The 19133-nt window shown below is 38.2% G+C and overlaps 1 protein-coding gene and 1 long non-coding RNA gene across 3 annotated transcripts in view; one reads left to right on the top strand and one right to left on the bottom strand.

Annotated features, from left to right (window-relative positions):
* The window catches only part of PIK3CA (phosphatidylinositol-4,5-bisphosphate 3-kinase catalytic subunit alpha), a 50010-nt gene extending 32327 nt beyond the window's left edge, over positions 1–17683 (top strand). The window contains exons 10-21 of the mRNA XM_068955053.1: positions 665–789; positions 1172–1253; positions 1765–1929; positions 2537–2640; positions 3973–4144; positions 4550–4656; positions 5111–5232; positions 5935–6013; positions 7927–8097; positions 8614–8731; positions 8894–9045; positions 10362–17683. Coding sequence (XP_068811154.1) covers positions 665–789; positions 1172–1253; positions 1765–1929; positions 2537–2640; positions 3973–4144; positions 4550–4656; positions 5111–5232; positions 5935–6013; positions 7927–8097; positions 8614–8731; positions 8894–9045; positions 10362–10632 — 1668 coding nt within the window. The 3' untranslated portion in view covers positions 10633–17683. The remainder of the gene's footprint in view (positions 1–664; positions 790–1171; positions 1254–1764; positions 1930–2536; positions 2641–3972; positions 4145–4549; positions 4657–5110; positions 5233–5934; positions 6014–7926; positions 8098–8613; positions 8732–8893; positions 9046–10361) is intronic.
* Positions 1–19133, bottom strand: part of LOC138068222 (uncharacterized) — a 29276-nt gene that overhangs the window by 3765 nt on the left and 6378 nt on the right. The window contains exons 1-3 of one of the 2 annotated variants that reach the window (XR_011142929.1): positions 10567–10628; positions 4497–4671; positions 3859–3974 (exon numbers count right to left, since the gene is read on the bottom strand). This is a non-coding gene — a long non-coding RNA (uncharacterized lncRNA). Of the gene's footprint in view, positions 1–3858; positions 3975–4496; positions 4672–10566; positions 10629–19133 lie in introns of those variants that run through there. The other variant, XR_011142928.1, reaches the window with a different exon arrangement.

Here is a 19133-nt window from a genome sequence, read left to right as displayed (position 1 = left end):
TTACAGGAGAAAAATTGAACTTAGCACACGGACCATGAAAAATCAATTGGATTTAGTTCTAATCTCTGCCATAGGTTTGAGCTGGTTCTAATAAATGAAGTCTAAGATAAATTTAACTGCAGGGTGTACCAGTTCCCTTGGCTGTGCTTTTTGGGGAATATCTTAAGCTACTTCTGGGTAATGTGTCTGTCATTAAGCTTTCCTGCAGTGTTCTGCCTTTCCCTCACCTAGCTTTTTCCTTCATCTTCTGCTTTACCATTTATGACCTTTTTTTTTTTACCCCTTTCAGCAAATCTCAGCAATCTCAAAACTGGAGACAAAGCGACCTGTTTTACTTTGTGCAGCGCTAGGTGTTGTTATTCATTAGATGTCAACTGCTGCTATTTCCCCGCATAGCTGATTCACTTGAAATATATCTCTTCTTGTCCCAGCAGTGACTAAAAGTGGTAGTAGAAATCAAATCCCTATAAAAATCTTTCATCTCTTTCTTTTTTTTTTTTTTTAAATGTTGCAAAACCTCCTTTCCAATAGAGGAAACGGCAAGATAACGTTGCATGACATAGGCTTTAAATGTTACTATGCTGTTAAAATATATTACTTCGTGTAAGTTGCGTGACAACAGAATGAAATGTGTGGAGACTAAAGTGCCTCTTTCTCTCTACAGAGTAACAGAATAGCTAGAGATAATGAATTAAGAGAAAATGACAAGGACCAACTGCGTGCTATATGTACACGAGATCCTCTGTCTGAAATCACTGAGCAAGAGAAGGACTTTCTTTGGAGCCACAGGTATTTTAAAAAAAAAAAAAAAAAAAGACCTTACTGTCACAGTTAAGCCTCACTCCAAATTTGTCATGACTGTCTTGAGTTCTGCTCCCTTGAGTTTATATTCTGTGTTGTTGGGGTTAGTGCTTTAGAAAAGGCACTTGAAGCGCGCAGTATTGTATGAGTTAGTTAACAAGCCCATGGAGACAAGCTGCTGAAGTAATTTACGTTCTCCCCGTTGCTGTAGTCTTACTTCGCTACATGTATCTAGGTACCACCTTATGATTTTAATGGGACTCTGCAGACAACGGAAGAAAAAGGTGCAAGGCTGAATAGATGTAGTAGGTAGTTATCAAAGCAAAATGACATTCTGTATATCTAAATTCTTTTTTCTCTTTTTTTACAGACACTACTGTGTAAATACCCCAGAAATTCTACCCAAACTGCTTTTATCTGTTAAATGGAATTCTAGAGATGAAGTAGCCCAGGTAACACAGAGCATTGAAGAAGTTTTCAGTTTGAAGAAGCTTTAAAATACATTATTTTAAAGAGAAGTCTTGGAAGTTAAGGATAAGTTATGCGTGTATGATATGTTGAGTGAAAATTTAGATGATTCAAGTTGCCACTGTAACTGGCTGATCAGTCAGTTTTTATATGAAATCTTTTGTGCCTGGTCCAGAAGAGATCTGTAGTTCTTGTTCTTAAGCTCAATCTAAGTCTCACGTTTTTCTCTTGGTGGTATTACTTGAATCCTTACTGTATTGCTGATTAGTCAATTACAATTAAATGTGAAGTTTTGTTTTTATTCTTTTTATAATGGATAAAATAACAAAGTCAACTTGCAGCTAATACTTAGTTGTTTTAGAGGGGACTGGCAAGTAAGCTGCCTCTACTCAGAAGTAGTTTCTGTGTCTGGTGATACCTTTTAACAGGTCTGTTTTACAGCTTCTTCCTAGTCAGTGTAAACGTATGACATGTGCCTGGACTTCTTGTCCACAGATGTACTGTCTGGTAAAAGACTGGCCTCCAATCAAGCCAGAGCAAGCAATGGAGCTTTTGGACTGTAATTACCCAGACCCAATGGTGCGAGCCTTTGCAGTTCGGTGTCTAGAGAAGTACTTGACAGATGACAAGCTTTCACAGTACTTAATCCAGCTAGTACAGGTACCCTTAACATATTTTAGTAAATTTGATGTCTTATATATGTATCTGATAACGGCAGAGGTTTAGAAAACACAATAAAAGCCAAGAGGTAATGAAAAAGAGGTTGTGAAAAGTATTTGCAAAAAGTACTTGCGCTACAGATAATATAGCAGGAGCTCTGAACGATGAAACCAAGCTCAATTTTGTAGTGCTGTGGTTTTTGGTGTTGATATCAAAAATGCCGAAACTCTGTAGCGATGCAGAACCGTTCTACTGACTGGAACAACAGCTATTCCAGCTGTCCGAACATACGGCAGAGCGTGAGCAGAAGCATCTTGTCAAAATTTTGACCAAGTTGAGGGTAAAATATTTGGTAACAGTAAGAGAAGCATCAGCTGGTAAGTTTCTGAAACACAGGCAACCTACGCACTCTGTTGGCAAATATCGTTCAAATCCTAACACATGTAAATATTAAGATACCAAGGTCAGTCGTTCTGGATTACAAAATTCAGTTTAAAACATAGGTTGTATTTTATTTAACTGTCTTAATCTGTATATCGTTCATAGAAACAGTAACATCTGTGGCTGATTTTTTTTTTTATTATTGTTTCTCTTTATCCTTGACTAGGTTCTGAAATATGAACAGTATTTAGATAATCAGCTTGTGAGATTTTTACTCAAGAAGGCACTGACCAATCAAAGGATAGGACACTTCTTCTTTTGGCATTTAAAGTAAGCTTAATATCTTGTTAAATGGTGGCGGGATTCTTACGAGCTGTAAATGAGAAATGGCTATGAAAGCTTGAAATAGTAAATATGCCTTTTTCTGAAAAGACTGCCCCTTAAGTGATATACGACAAACTTTCTTATAAGAGTTTGAATGCATAGTTTCGTAGTAGAAGGCACCCCTTGCAGCTGCACAAAATATTAATACTTAATTAATCTTTTACCTTGGATTTTTCTGTAATGGTGATTTTGCTAAAAGCAAGGAGTCCAACTAAGATATCTAGAAGCTTCCCATGTTATTAGCTGTTTATATCTATGACAAATTTCTGCTGTTTGGACATTATTTTTTATGCCAGGTCTCCTACCAGTCTTTTTTAGAAAATGATTGCCAAAACAGTTATTTCTGAAAGTACGCCAGAAAAGCTATTGGAAAATATATGTTTTTAAAAAATGCCCATCTCTGCAGACTTCTCTGTAGAAGGCTCTAACACCTCAAAGCTTTGCGAACAGCTGAGGCCTACAGAAAGCCACCCAGTTTGGCCAGGTGATAAGAGTTTGAAAAATTACAGTTCAGACATGCTTATTAAAGACTTCATAGAGCTTGACAGCTATCATTTGTCAAGGTTCCTTCCTTACCAAGTATAACTTGGCCTTTTATAGTTCCTAATGTTGATAAGGCTAAGCATAAATCAGCCTGCACCTTACTGGATTGTATGTAGTTTCATCTAAAAATGCTGTTCTAAGCTAAGGTGTGGTCAGGCACGGAAATGGAAGCAAGGAACCTTTGTTGTGTTTTCAGTTGTTTCCTACTTTTGCTGGTACTTGGCAAGGGTAATAGAAGAAGCTGCCTGATTAACATGCAGGAGGGGATGAATTTTAGGACTGTAGGAAGACTGGGAGTAGGTAAGAACAAGGAAGCTAAAAGGGCCACAGACTGGGATTAGCTAAACGAGACGGGAGAAATGAGAGAGTTGAGCCTTGCTCTCAGCAAGAAACCTTGAGCTTGAACTGAAAGCTTGAGGCTAAGTATGGAGTCTCTGAGAAGCAGAGGTTTTGAATAAAGGCAAGTAGCAGAGAAGGACAGGATGGAGCAAGAAGGAAAGGGGTGGGCTGCAGAAGGAAAAAACATGCAAACTGTGCTGAATGAGTTGGAAGAGGTCTTGAAGCCTGGTCAGTCCAGGCAGAATAAGATGAGTTGCAGGAGGTCAACGTGAGTTACTTAACCTGAGAAGAAGGACCCATAAGCAATCTGCAGGAAGAGGTTACAGGCATAGCTTCATTCTGGCACCTGTGAGTGGTCTTGTCTTTAAGCTATAACTGTTCTTCCTCTCTGTGTAGGTCTGAAATGCACAATAAAACTGTAAGTCAGAGGTTTGGTTTACTTCTGGAGTCCTATTGTCGAGCGTGTGGAATGTACCTAAAGCATCTGAGCAGGCAGGTGGAGGCTATGGAGAAGTTGATTAACCTCACAGATATTCTCAAGCAGGAAAAAAAAGATGAGACCCAGAAGGTATTATAAGCTGTCCACATACCAAAACTGTTGCTCTTGAGTAGTAGGAATTACCAAAACTGTTTTATTTGGTTAACCAGAAGAGTACGAATACTGCTCACGTTAGTAGACAGTATGTTATCTTAGACAGAATGTTATCATAGACAGAATGTTATCATAGACAGTATGTTATCTTAGACAGTATGTTATCTTAGAAGCTGTAATTTCTGTGTGCATTGCCATTGTCTACTTCTTAAGGCAATAGAACTAAAGTTAATGGTTTCAATTTGAGTAATATGTGGCTAAGTGGAGTTGCTTATGTTGGCACTGCACAAAAAACATGCTTTAAGCAAAGATGAAATCTAATACTTACCTTCACTTCCATGTAATCAGTGTTCTCAAAACACGAATGTGATTATTTATCAGGTGCAGATGAAGTTTCTTGTTGAACAAATGAGGCGACCAGATTTTATGGATGCTTTACAAGGCTTTATCTCTCCTCTTAATCCTGCTCATCAACTGGGAAATCTTCGGTATGGTCATCTTTTCTGAAATTTTTTCAGATATTTAAATAAATGCTGTCAGTACCTTCAAAGTTACCTGAATAAAATTTGTAGCAGACTAATTTGTAAAGAGTGAAGCAGTTTCAGAGTAATGCTTTAACAGACTAGAGGACAATAACTGTTTTTCTGTAAGGTGATGTGAACTACAGTCTTTTTTCCGTTTGTAAGGAGACACACAGCACCAAAGGAAAATTTACAATATAGCCAGGTCGTCTTCTGGGTTTAGCAAATGAGTAGCATTGCAGTTATCATTTTAAGTTTCGGGTTAAAATAAAATTTGCTGGTTGTGGGTTACTCGTGCATCTGTAATTTGATACTAGTTCAAGCAGTTGGAAGGAAACAGTGAGAATATAGTAGTATTACAGAAACATGGTATGAGAATGAAATTATGCCTATTTCATACAAATCTTATCTCTTTTGGTAGGCTTGAGGAGTGCAGGATAATGTCGTCTGCAAAAAGGCCCCTGTGGTTGAACTGGGAAAACCCAGATATTATGTCTGAATTGTTATTTCAGAACAACGAAATAATCTTTAAAAATGGAGATGGTAAGGCAAAAGAATTGTATTCCAAATTCTGCGTGTTTTTTCAATACTTACTTTGTTAGCCTACTGTCTAGTATTTTTTCTGAGCATATAAAATACATTTATTGAAGAAATTTTAAAAAATCATCTGAGCGAAGTGATATTATTTTCCAGAGAAATTTAGCATGAACGAATAAATATTTGTCTCAAAGGCATGTAGAAACTATGTGTGTTCCAAGATGCTTTTTGTGGGTTTGGTTGTTTTTTTGTTTTTTTTTTTTTTGAACTCTTTAAAATCTGTTTTCTATATGCTATTTTTCATATGAAAAATATGAGAATTTTCACATGCCACATTTTTTTTTTATAAGATCAGTTTATGGAGGTGGAAGCTGATCTCATTTAATATTTTGTTTTCATATATGAAAATATCTTCAAGATACTAGAGCTGTATCATAATATAGCTGGTTGACCTGGCAGTTCCGTTGTCATGTTTTTAGTATGTGTTTTTAAACAACTTTGAAATCACTACTACAAATTTATATTCATTCTCAACTATTTAAAAGCTGCTTTTCTTTCTTGTTATTGAGAGAATAAAACCTATGCTGAACGAGGCAAGCCTCATTTTCTTTAGAAATATTTTGTGAGAAGGAAATAAAATATGTTACAAAGTGTTCTTGTTCTGATGTTATGAAACTTGCAATCTCTTTATGTATTTGACTATTGCAGACTTACGTCAGGACATGCTGACGCTTCAGATAATTAGAATTATGGAAAACATCTGGCAAAATCAGGGTCTTGATCTTCGGTAAGCATTCTAAAGTAACGCTGTTCTAAACGTTTTTTGCGTTGCTTTGTTACTAGAGATTACTTCTGTTCTCCCAAGGGTAATAGATGTAACGCAACAAATAGGTATGTCTGCGCATGTCAAAGCAATTTGTAGAACCTTCAGCTAGCAAAACTCCTGGTTTCTGTGCAGTGAAGGTCTTATTTGAAAAACACTTTAGAGTCATTCAAGTCACTTACTGTGGGGGATCTATATACCAGGAATGGCTACAAGAGCTAACACTTAGCAGCCGCTCTACGGGCTGCTGACCGTATCTCTAGGATTTGCTTTGGACAAATCGCCACACTCACAACCCTGCTGTTGAGCGATGACTAGCCTAATTCTGCTCCCTCTTGTCCTGTGGCCCATCTTAAACATACAGCTCTTCCATGCCCTCTTGTCTCTATTAAATCCTGTAAACCTAAGCAAGCTTCATCCATTGTAGTTTAGTTCTTTTACTGCCTCCTTCTTGTAAACTAGCTGCAAAGCCTGCACCCTCAGTTGAAGTTTTAGGATTGGTGAGAGATCTTCAGGTTTGTAGAAGGATGCCCTTGTAGTTAGGATCTTCATTTCAGTAAGCAAAGTAGGTACTATCCAGTCTGATATGCATGAAGTTCGTCCACCTCAAAACAGTCCCTGGATATAGCAGCCTCTGCAGAATACCGTTCAGTTATAAACTAGTCGGCTTTTGGAAAACTGAGGCTGGCTAGGTAATGCTTCCAAATGTGTTTGCTGCACGGTCAATTTTTTTTGGAGGAGGTGGCGCTGTAACAAAGCTGCCTCTGCACTGTGGAACCAAGTATGTTCTACGATGCACCCAACAGTTCTCATTCCCTGATCGTGGAGACCAGAGGCCCCATTGGTCTGTATCATTTCTTGTGCATCTGAGTGACCGCTTCATCTCTAATATCGTGATGGGTGACAGAATTCTGGCTTTGTCCAAGAACATGGTTTGCAGTTACAGTGCACACCAGCACCCCACTGTCTTGACGAACAGCCGGCTGTTCGAATCTGCAAAATTACATTCTCCCTTACCTCTGGCCGTCATTGCTTTTAAAGAGGCAGCATGGATATTCAGGAGAGAAGCTGAATAGGTGTAAGTGACAGGCTGCTTTAAAAAAAAAAAAAAAAAAAAAAAAAAAAAAGACCATCGGCCAGCTGTCCCTCTGCTAAACTGAAATGAGTATGCAGATGAGGCAGCTGGTAGAATCTCAACCTACAGATTAACGGTGGAACAAAGAAAATGAAGATGTAGAAACTGTGCCTCTTCCCACTAGCGATCTCTCTTTGCTAAGTCACTAAACTGTCTGTCTCAGTGGGCTCCTCTTAGGGTACAGACAGTCTGTTTGCTAACAGTCCAAAGTTGATGCTACATCCTTAAGAACACAGACTGGTCTCACTGTTTTTCTTCGACCTCCAAATCAGGCCTTTATCCCAAAATGTAATGGTAGGTAGATATGAATGTACTTTATGTACTTTTAGCATGTGAAAATTAACTGTTGTTACTCCACAGTGGCGAAGCCCCTGTCCATGGCAACAGCAGCAATTGGCCCTGCCTCTAGTTGCTCACTGTGCTGGTGTTCCGTAGATTCTCAGGTCTAGTACAAAGCCTCAATAGTTTTTTTCTACCTTGGTATCACAAACAACTTGGATATTCCAGCATACCTAGAAGGATGTTTTCCTCTGTAGGGATGACACTTTCAGCCTAAAAAGGAAACTTCTTTTCCACAAGACTAATGATAATACACCTAAAAACGTTAAAACAGATTTTTATATCCTAAAATCAGTAATGGGTGGCACTTACCTGGTAAGGATTATTAAACGTGCCTGATCCATGCTATTAACATGCTGGCTGTTTTAAAACCTGCTCCTTAGAAATTATTTTTCTCTTTCAGGATGTTGCCTTATGGTTGTTTGTCTATTGGTGACTGCGTGGGACTTATTGAGGTAGTGAGGAGCTCTCATACAATCATGCAGATTCAGTGTAAAGGAGGCTTAAAGGGAGCGTTGCAGTTCAACAGCCATACGTTACATCAGTGGCTCAAGGACAAGAACAAAGGAGAAATGTGAGATTTTCTTGTGTGTGTTTTCCTGTTCATTTACTCTCTTTGATGGAAACTTCAAGAGAACTAAAGTTCATCCAGTGGGAAATTATGTCTGTCTGTATTTTCACCTGCCCTCTTGTTTGCCTAGTACTCCTGCTTGTAGCGCCTTTAATGAGTTTGAGTTTGTTGCGTGACTTCTTAGTAAAGCCATAGTTGGATGTAGAGAAATTATTAAGATATAGCTTAAGTCGGTATTTTAGCAGTAGCTCATCAAAATAAAAACGCCTGCTTCAAAAGAAAGACAGTTGCTTTAATGGCTAGTTGACTGCTCTGTGATCTAACTGTAAATACTTCTGTTTTTCCAGTATGCTGAATTTCTTCCTTACTTTGTGTGATTCAGTGATAAAGCCCAGAAACTCTATACGTCACTGAGCGTAGATAGTCGAAGTTGGTCCCTCCCTAAAAAGATGTTCTTTTTGCACTTCTGTAGTATTAGAATATCTGTAGGAAAATATCTCCTTTGTTTGTTTTCAATAGGTACGATGCAGCTATTGACTTGTTCACACGTTCTTGTGCCGGCTACTGTGTTGCTACCTTTATACTGGGCATTGGTGATCGACACAATAGTAACATCATGGTGAAAGATGATGGACAAGTAAGATACCTTTCTGCAAGAGCATAGGCTAATGTCATCTCTCACTTGGATATCAGTTTGTTTAAAAGATCCATCCAAATTAAAACTAAATGAGCAAATTTTACTGTGATTTTGTTTAAACAAGGAATTATTAATTTTAATATACCATTCTGTCTTTCCAAGCTGTTTCACATAGATTTTGGGCACTTCCTTGACCACAAGAAGAAAAAATTTGGTTATAAAAGAGAACGTGTGCCGTTTGTCTTAACGCAAGACTTTTTAATAGTGATTAGTAAAGGAGCCCAAGAATGTACCAAAACAAGGGAGTTTGAAAGGTGAGCCAGCCCTTTTTATTAAGCATCTAACTTTCAGAGTATTTTGTGTCTAAAATGCACTTTGCTACTGGTGACCTTTCATAATCTGAAAATTTATTATTATAATTGGGTTGTAATGGTTATGTTGTAATTTAGTTGAAGATCAGCCATTCACTCGTAAATCAGCAGGTGGTCTTCATACAATGTCTTAGCACTCGCACAGCCTCCGTTTCATAAGACCTATCTTAATTTAGCTCTGCTGGGTCAGCACACATGTGAATAAAGATGTATTTTTAAAAGGCTGAACTTTTTTGTATTGGTGCTTAAAACAAAATCCTCTTGGGATTGCGTAACTGCACAAACTGAGACTTCTTAAGTGTCGCGCATGCTCACCGGCGTCTTGCTGCATGCCCGGGAGCCGTGCTGGTCACTCGACAATGCTTCTCTCTCCTGTGGCCCCTGTGATATCAGCTCTCCAGCTGGCGTGTGTAGTTTCTGACATTTTGCAGAATGTGCTAAGAAAGGAGAACTGAAAACATTTTCTGTTGCTGTAGTCTTTTCTATTACCTGTCTTTCCAGAGATTGGCTTTGAGACGTCCCAACTTTAATCTTAAATTCATTATGTTGTATGGAAAACAGAAAAGACAGTTTTTAAAATATTTTAATTATGTTGTCCATTTGAATGCTGCAGCAAAGCTTTATTTGCACTTTTGCTTTAACCTGACTTGAGTTAGTGATTTCAGCATAAACTTGCGTTCTCACTGGGTGCTGTGATACAGCACGTTCTCCAGAGTGTCTAAGGAGCAACAGTCACTAGTGGTACGCTACCCATAAAACTGCAGGCCACTAGGAGAGCTGGTAACAGAGAGCCAGGAGAGGAGGAAGCGTGTCTCAGTGTGCGTGTCACTGATGGTAACTAGGAAAGCTGTGTGCTTGCAGCGCAGAGGGACTCCTTGTTCAGGAGCCAGGAGAACTCCTTGAAATCTGAGGGTCCTCAAACTGTCAGTGACAATAACTAAAATGGCTCTGTGAACTCCTGTAAGTGTGTATGTTGACCACTTGCATGAACTGCAAATGAGCATTTAGGATAGAAAGCCTGTCTTCAGTTTGACTGTGTATTTTGTGCTAGTTTGACATGACTAAGTCTTACAGAAATTAAGATCAACTGAACTGGAAGATGAGGACGCCTTTTTAAGCAACGTTGTGGTATTCTTGTTAGACTGAAAATGTCTAACTTTTGTGGTCTGGTTGCCTTAAACCATTTTTTTTTTTGGAGGTGAAAAAGAAATACGCATCTATTAAGACAATAAACTGAGTCGATTCTTTTTCTTCTGTAGGTTTCAGGAGATGTGTTATAAAGCTTATCTAGCAATTCGGCAGCATGCCAATCTCTTCATAAATCTATTCTCCATGATGCTTGGCTCAGGAATGCCAGAACTGCAGTCTTTTGATGATATTGCATACATTCGAAAGACTCTTGCATTGGACAAAACTGAGCAGGAAGCTCTTGAGTATTTCATGAAGCAAATGAATGATGCTCACCATGGTGGCTGGACAACAAAAATGGACTGGATCTTCCACACAATAAAGCAACATGCCTTGAACTGAAATGAAAGCAAAGAAAACAAGAACTGATAGCCCGCTTTGGGGGTACTGCACTGTTAAAACCTGTTTGTTAGCAGCAAAGACTGGTTGCATAGGAATTGCACAAACCACGAATGACATTAGAACTGACAGCAAGAAAAGAGTTGAACTGTTCAGACAATTGTCGAAAAATAATGTAAAACAGGGTTTCAGATAGCACTAAAATTGTACACTTCAAAAATTAAGCTTTAGTAGGATGTGTGACTTGATGTTATGCCTTAAGCCCAAAAAGGTAAACTTGGACGAATGTTTCCTTTTTTCATGTGATAGGATAAATTAGAAGGAGAAAGAAAATAGCGCTAGCGTGCAAAAGAGTCCATCATATATTACCTTAGATCTGGTACAACAGGTAAAGACTATGCTGGATTGAGAAGAGTGGAAAGAGAACTCAAGTGACAGTGAGTCTTTTTTAGATGCAGCATAGTTTAAAGGGAAGGAGTTTTAAGCTCAAAGATCTTAAAATAACAGTGAAGGGACAGTGCCTTTTAAATGTGCTTGGAGGCATTAACATATATGGGGTTTAGATGACCCTTTGATTTCTGGGTCCGTCATCTGCACAGTTTCTGAAAGCAGTAGGAAATAGGCCCATTCAATATGGTATTTCTTCTGCTCAGTGTTTCTAGGGGTGCAATTCATACCTTCACAAAGAAACTCTCATCCCCTTCATCCCAAAAACCTGACTAACCTGGAAATTGAACGGTCAGAATTGGGTTTAGTGCAACAAAGAGTTGTAGTGTTCATCTTAGGTTTGCTTTAATCTAACTTGAACTGAATAGATTTTTTTCATACATGTTTTCCAGAGCCTAAAGAAAGGTGAGTTATTAAAATTATTGAAAGATTATTTTTTTATAAAGGCTATTTATATAATAGGAACTATTATTAATATATATTCTTTATTTACATGATTTGTCCCATAGTCACTCTTTTAATTTTGCAGCCCAGTTCTATCTGTCCAAGACTCCCGTTTCCATTAACGTCACTGAGGGTGACCAGATATACTCCTAGGACCAAATTCAACCCTGGTGAAAGAGGACACAAGTACCATTGAAGTAGTGGGAGACACACCCACTAGTGCCAGAGGTGAACTTGGCCTAAGCCTCTTCAAAAAATTTTGGGCAATAGTCTTCACATTACTGAAGTTATATGCTGGCTATTCAAGGAACGTACGTTTAAACCCTCAGTCTTTGGGTCCACCATTTCTCCTCTTTCTTCCTCCTTTGGAAGTGATTGTTTAATCCAGTAACCAGTACATCAGAAATAATTGTTTAGTTTTTCAATACGATCAATAAGCAGTTCAACATACGGCAAATGCGCTGGCTAGCTCAAAGCATGTGGAGTTACCTAACATTTTATAGCTTTGTCTGTTTTGTGTGTGCGCGTGTGTGTGCGCGTGTGTGTATAATGTATATTTGTAAATCTAGTTGTTGTCCTCTTAACACAATATGATGTGTGCAATCAATTAAATTGGCACCACTTTTTGAAACTATTCAGAGTACCGAGGATTCCAGATTGCCCTTATGCACAACTACAGGTAGGACTGTTTTCCTAATTATCAAACAGGTTTTTTTAATTAGTGAAACCCATGGTTCTGAGGGTGTTGTTTACCCCAGCGTTTTAAACGTGCTAGATCTGCAGCACTTGGAGCGAATTCCAAAGGTCTGGAGCTTTCGGGGGTTCAGCTCGTTCACTTGCAGACACACACAGGTGCCGCTCAGTAAGTGCAATACCACATGTAATATAAAATATGCTGACGGCTGGTGTTAGATTAGCATATAAGTATATAAATTAACTGTACTTTGTGCAGGCTGTACTGATGAGGTAATGAGTGGTTGGCTTCATTTAGCAAATTGTAATATATTAAAAATGTGCAATCGATTACATTATGAAAGACTTTGGGGATTATAAAGCCAAGACTTTGGTCTTTCAAGACACTTTCAGAGTCAAGATCCTGCAGTTAATTACTGTACACACAGATACTTGACAGTGTTGGAGTGGGGGGAACCTGTTTTTGTGAAAACTACACAAGTTCCAAGAATAGTACAGGGAATGTGAAGTTTTATTTCCTTAGTTCTACTAAACGTTTTGGAGAAGTCCAGCGGACTTCCCGTTGCTCTTTATTGACTGTTACATACGCCTTTTGGTTCGTATGAATTTTTTTCACTCCTGCTAACCTTGATCATAGTTTCTAGAACACACTACCCTTCTATGTACTACTTTGCAGTCAACACTATTGTTTTAGCTCTTTTAAAACATGGCTTAGTTTCAGTTAGTTTAAATTCTGTTTAGTTCAAAATCTGAAACCCTGTTGGCTGTAGCTCTTTAATTTAACAGTAAAAGTGTTACACAAATGCCACATCAAGTGCTGTATTATCCTTATTTATCTGATATTGAAACAATGTTTGGCTTTCGTTATGTAAGAGACAGCCTTATTCAATCTGGACAGGTCCATGCAAATTTATTGGATCTTATGAGCCCAACTTTTCTTGTACTCAGCCCTTTCCTAGCCATTTACTTCTGTCAGTGTGGGTATAAATGTCTTTAATTCAAGCATAGAGTGTTTTGCACCCTTTTTGCACAAACTGAAAGGTATGAGGAATCAGGCTCTGTTTCTGAAAGTTACTGCAATTAAACGCTGTGCACAAGCTGTAGACGTTCTTATGGACATCAACTGGTAGAAGAAAGGAAACTTCATACTGATATAGACATTATATGATTTGGGGTAATTATAGTGTTTAAAAAAAACAAAAACAGTATGAGAATATCACGGGCTTTAAGCAACTGTTCTCACCATAACCAAGACGGACATTTGAAAAACGTAATGTTTCAGCAGAAAAAAATCCTTTTTTCCAAAAGGAAAACAAGGCATTTAAAGCCAGATTACATTCTTCTGTTACACCAGTTTTGTGCTGATGTAACTTCCCTGAAGATAGTGGAGTTACTACTGACCTAGATTGGTGTAAATGAGAGGATGTCATCTCTGCTTGGCTTCAGAAATAAGATCTGCTTGCAGACTGTGAAAGCACCTGTAACTGAGCTCTGGAGTTTTATAGAGATGGCTTGGAATGTAAATTTGTAATAATTTTTTAAACTATTGACACTTAAAGGAGATTTGAAAATACTCCCTTTACTCTGAGAATCAGCTGCACAAAACACTAAGTTTATTTCAAGTTTGAATTGAAACTGAATACCTTGCTCCTGCAAAACTTTGCAGGAGGCCTGCAAGAGCAAGGAGCCCAGGATTGGGCCATGCGTTTTCTTACGAAGCCATTAGGTAATGGTGATGTAGTGAAATACAACTTTTAAAACAGTACCTTTTTCAACTGTGAAGCTATGTTTGATTTAATGACAAAACAGGCTGCTGCTGATTAGTTTTTCATGAAAATATATTCTTTGCTTTCCTAAAGGTGGCAGAAAAGGCGCCTGTATTGACTTACATATGCACGCTTTTCTGTTCTGAAGGAGTGCATTAGTAGTTTCTTCATAAGTTAATCACACTTTCAGTATAATTTAAAAAAAAAAAGTAAAGCATTTAAATAAAATGAAATTTGTTAGTGGTTTGGCATCTTGTGGAGGAGACATAAGCCTGCATATTATGGGCAATATAGAAATTACCAAGCATGTAGAAAACTTTGTATGTGATGACCCTGCTGTTGGTGTTTTGGAGTTGTTTTTCTTTTTTTTTTTTTTTAATCTTTTTCTTTTTTACAACTTTCCTTTTTATGTAAAATGTTAAAAGCCCTATAGTGGTTGGTAGCCCATGTTTGTTAACAGTTTGAAGGTATTTTCTTTGCTTTGTCATTTTATAACTAGCATGTTCCAATGTTTATGCTGAATAATTGTGAATTCCTTCTGTTGTGCATGTCTGTACAGGTTGCAGGCCTGGGCTGGACCCATTCAAAAAACAAAAATCAAAAAGCCACTTGAAATTATTATTTTATAGATGTCTTTGACATCTCAACAATACTTCAATTTAATGAAAATGGTGTGTTATTACAGAGGAAATTGTAATTTGCTGCTTCTAAGATTTTTTTCTTAACTTCCATGCTTCTTTCTTTTGTTTTAGTTTTACTTGAATGGAAGAACCACCACACTTATGTTGTTTGGGTTTTTTTTTTTTTTTTAATATTATATAGCTGTGGACATTGTGTTGCAGATCGTTGAATCCCAATTTAATTTTGCAATACACGTTTCATACAAATAATGAATTTGTATCTTTTTTCACGGTGCAAGTTGTCTCAGTTTAGGTAAGGCTCTATCTGTCCAAAATGTGGAGCTCACTACACCTGCCGTTGATCATTTGGGTTTTTTACATCTGTGTTAATTAAGGAAGTCAACTGGAACCTGCATATTAGAGAGGTTTTTGTTTGTGTACAATAACCAAATCTTTAGGTGCTCTGGTCTTTAAGAAATTCTGATTTAACTTATGCTGATATAACACTGACTTCATTAGAATTACTCTGGATTCACAATAGCGTATGAAATCAGAATTAGAGTACGCGTATCTTAAAAGTCCCAGATTGTTTATTTATGATTCAGTATAAAAGCTGTTCTCTTGACAAGAAGAATGTTTACTAGCTGCCCCATTAAACACTTGACAGTGTATTTTGAAATCTTTATTAACTAGCTTTTTCAGCTTTCCAATTCAGGATTACTGTGATCTTGTCTATAGTTACTTTTGTTTTTAAGACTTCTGGGACTTCTGTTGCCTGCTGGATTAAAGAAAGCTCTGTCCTCTTAAACTCTTTCATAGTATAAAGACTTGCAAAATCCACACTCAGGAAAAGTAGTTGCTCTTAATACAGTATTTGCAGTCCAGTATTCTTTTTGACTTCTGAGCTTTATGGGACGCAGTTTAAAAAACGTGAGGTCTTACTGTGTTAGCACTCCTGACTCCGATCCAGAATTGGATCCCTCTGTCCCTGTTTCTTCCCTCGTACCACCTCCAAAATGATAAGGATAGGATAAGAACCACATAAAGTATTTGTCAGAGAAGATTAACTGAAGCAATGCTCTGCCTGTACTTTGAAGTTAGCTTCGTTGTTGGTTTGCATAAACGTGTCTTAAGTTTAAGTGTCCTTATTGTCACTTCTGTATGTGATGCAATGTTCATTCAGCACAAAGAAGGCCAAAAATACGCCATTCTGTCTTGACTCCCTCTGAAATTCTGGTGCTGATTCCCCAGTAGGTATAAGTTGGTTTAGGAAATACTCTGTTCCGTGTAACTGTATAAATTTAGTTGGGAAACTGTTCCAGTATTTGAATTAATTGTGGTTAAGCCTGACCTAATTCTTATAGAGAGCCTAGTGAAGTAGAAGCTGCATTTCCTAAGAGTCTTACGTCTGCTATAGCTCAGTTAATCCGTGAGGGCCAAAACATGGATATTCATAGCTGCAATCTCATTCCGCTTTGTTTTTTTTTTGGTTTTAAATATATTTAATTTCCTTATTAATAGTGTTATATTTCCTGAATTATCAGCTGGCCCAGGTTTTAGAAAGCTGTCTTATTTGTGGAGGGGGGAAGAAGGGAGAAAGAGATGAGTTCTCTTTTTGCCTTACAGCCACTATGGTCCAAATCTGTCATGTTTTGTTGTGAAGATAAATGTATAATTCATCATCTAGGAGTATCATCCTTTTCCCGTCCCGTCCCCCCCCTCCCACCCCTGCAAGTTTTAAATGTGAATATTCAATATACACTATATCAAAATCCAGTTGCATTCTAAGAAATTCAGTATATGATAATAGTAGAGAAAAGGATTCTACAAATAATGTAGCGCTGCAGTCTGTTTTCCCAGATTCTCACGCTTGAAGTTTTGAACATGTTTTTGTTATTGCACCTGGTACCAAAATTGCAAGAATTTTCACAAAATCACGGAATTGTTGAGGTTGGAAGGCGTCTCTGGAGATAAGCTGGTCCCAACCCCTCTGCTCAAAGCAGCGTCAACTACAGCAGGTTCCTCAGGGCCATGTCTAGCCAAGTTTTGAATATCTCTGGAAAGGAGAGTTCACAACTGCTCTGGGCAACCTGTTCCAGTGTTTGACCACACTCAGTGGAAAAAAAAAAAAAATCTTAATGTTTGAATAATTTCCTCTATTTCATTTCCTCTCGTCCTTTCACTGGCTCCAATGAGAAGAGTCTTGTTCTGTCATCTTTGCTCCCACCATCAGGTGTATGTACACAATGAGAAGTTCCCCCTGAGCCTTCCCTTCTCCAGGCTCAACGGTCCCGGCTCTCTCAGCCTCTCCTTGTATGTCAGATGCTTCAGTCCCTTCATCATCTTCATGGCCCTTCACTGGACTCACTGCAGTATGTCCATGTCTCTCTCGTATTGGGGAGCCCAGCACTGAGCCCTGCGCTGCAGATGTGGCCTCACCAGCGCTGAGCAGAGGGGAAGGATCACCTCCCTCGACGTGCTGGTGACGCTCTTCCTAAGGCAGCCCAGGATGCAGTTGGCATTTTGGATAAATAGAGCCCGGGAAGGTACATTCTCTTGATGCCTATGTGTTATTTTGTTGAAGCTAGTGGCAGTTAGATAGCTGCACCAAGAAGTGAGTAAACACTCACAAGTACTTGAAACGTCTTTTTTAAAATGAGACAATTATCTTGAGATAACAACTAACTAGAGGGGGGGAAATGTTGCCATGTTTAGTTTGTGTCACTCTATGATAAAGGTCCTGTGGTATAATAGTTAGAAAGCAAGACATTTTTAGTAATAATGGGCCAAAAAAGTATTTAAGATACAGCAAGATGCATGTGTTGTCGTATTGAGTATAGTCTTGCAGTATCCTTTTTTTTAAAAAAAAAGAAAAGAAAAGAAAAAAGAAAAAGAAATAAACTGTGTATCTTCTTTCCCTTCTGCTATGCTACTCAAATAACAAGAAAAGTTTGGCCTATATCCTATGACACTTTTTGTAGTTCATGTTCATGAGAAACTGTAAAAAGTCTGCTTTTTATTTAACATTGCAGTCTGTATCACATGCTGTTTATTAAAAAACTACTTTTGTTTGTTTTTATCACACTTTTGAGTGTTAATGTATATACTAACAAGTAAATTAAAATAATACAGTTGGTACACTGGTGAATTCTGAAGTGAGAATTTTAAGAAGTCTTCAGTCGTGGAGGTGTGATTTGGTGTTAAAAGCTCTGCTTTCCAAAAGGTTAAAGAAAGGAGATAGAAATTACATACGTGAGTTAATTGAGGTGAAAAAAAAAAACAACTAGAAATAGGATTTGCATTACTTATGGGTGTAGTTAAATGGGAAGTCTTAGATGCATGTAGCATTCATTCTTGTACATGCTAATCCTCAAAACAAGTAACATATTTCAGATGTGGTCTGTAAAAGCTGTGATAAGAAGGCAGACGTTCTTGAAGTGTTTCAGCTGAATGATTCAGCAGAGGCTTTAAAATCAATTTTGTTCTTGAAAACTATCCTTCATGCTTTCACCACCAAAATTATATTAAAACAAAGACCTAGGTTGCGTTTCTGTTTGCAAGGCTACTTTTGAAAGAATAAGAAACATATTTTGTAAATTACTCATTGGCAAATAGAGGACCATGTGGTTGCAGTGGAAATGCCTAAGTCCGGTTGGGCTCCTTTGGACTTTAACTGCTAACAGGCTGTTATCATGGGAGAGATCATCATCGGATGCTTCTTTTTGGTAGAGTTGTTTTGTTTTGTTTTCTACATTTGGGGAGCTACTTTGCAGTTACTGCTGCAGCTAGAAAGACTTGTAACTATGGTTTGTGACTAGGATTGTAACCATGGTAAGTTCTTGCAGGAGCTCATTCCGCCGTTTTGAACTGGTCCTCAAGAAAAAAAAAAAAAAAACTACCTCCTGCTCAGACGAGACCTTGGATGTTCTGCAGAGAGCAGCGACTCTAACATACATCATGAAAGGTCAGCTATTCTAGGCACAAGCTGTGGAAATTTTAGCAAACGAGGACTTCTCTGAAGCTCGGGGGAAGCTTGCGAGTGGTCCGGTTTGGTGTGCTTGTGGCAGTCTGTGTTACTGAAGAGGTGTTCTGCATCTCTCTACGCTTGTTGGAACTTCCTCACTGGGGAGGGTGTCCGACTCGGGTGGGATAGCGCTGCTGTCATCCAGCTGCGAGCAGAGGTAGTGTGAATAGCTGTGGCTGATACCAGGTGTAGCCTACTAGCCAACCAGTGATGAAGCATTGCTCATGGATACTATAATGATAGAGTTTACCCTCTGCAAGGAATACAATCTGATGGCGCTAATTTGTTACCCTAGCATCTAAGAGGTGTTGAACTTCTGCAGAGAATTAGGAAAATAAAAAGAAATGTCTCCTCTACTGTCAGAAGTCAAATGTCACGTTACATAGTATGTAAGAGACTCTCTGTTTTCAGAGCAAGACAGGAACTCATGTAAAAGATATGTTTTGTCACAGGTAAACCACAACTAGGTCATAAGCCTCGAGAGCGTGAAAAAACAGGATGAACTATATT

This window comes from Struthio camelus, chromosome 9, assembly GCF_040807025.1.
Source record: "Struthio camelus isolate bStrCam1 chromosome 9, bStrCam1.hap1, whole genome shotgun sequence".
Lineage (NCBI taxonomy): Eukaryota > Metazoa > Chordata > Aves > Struthioniformes > Struthionidae > Struthio > Struthio camelus.
This window is presented reverse-complemented; position numbering and strand designations above follow the sequence as displayed.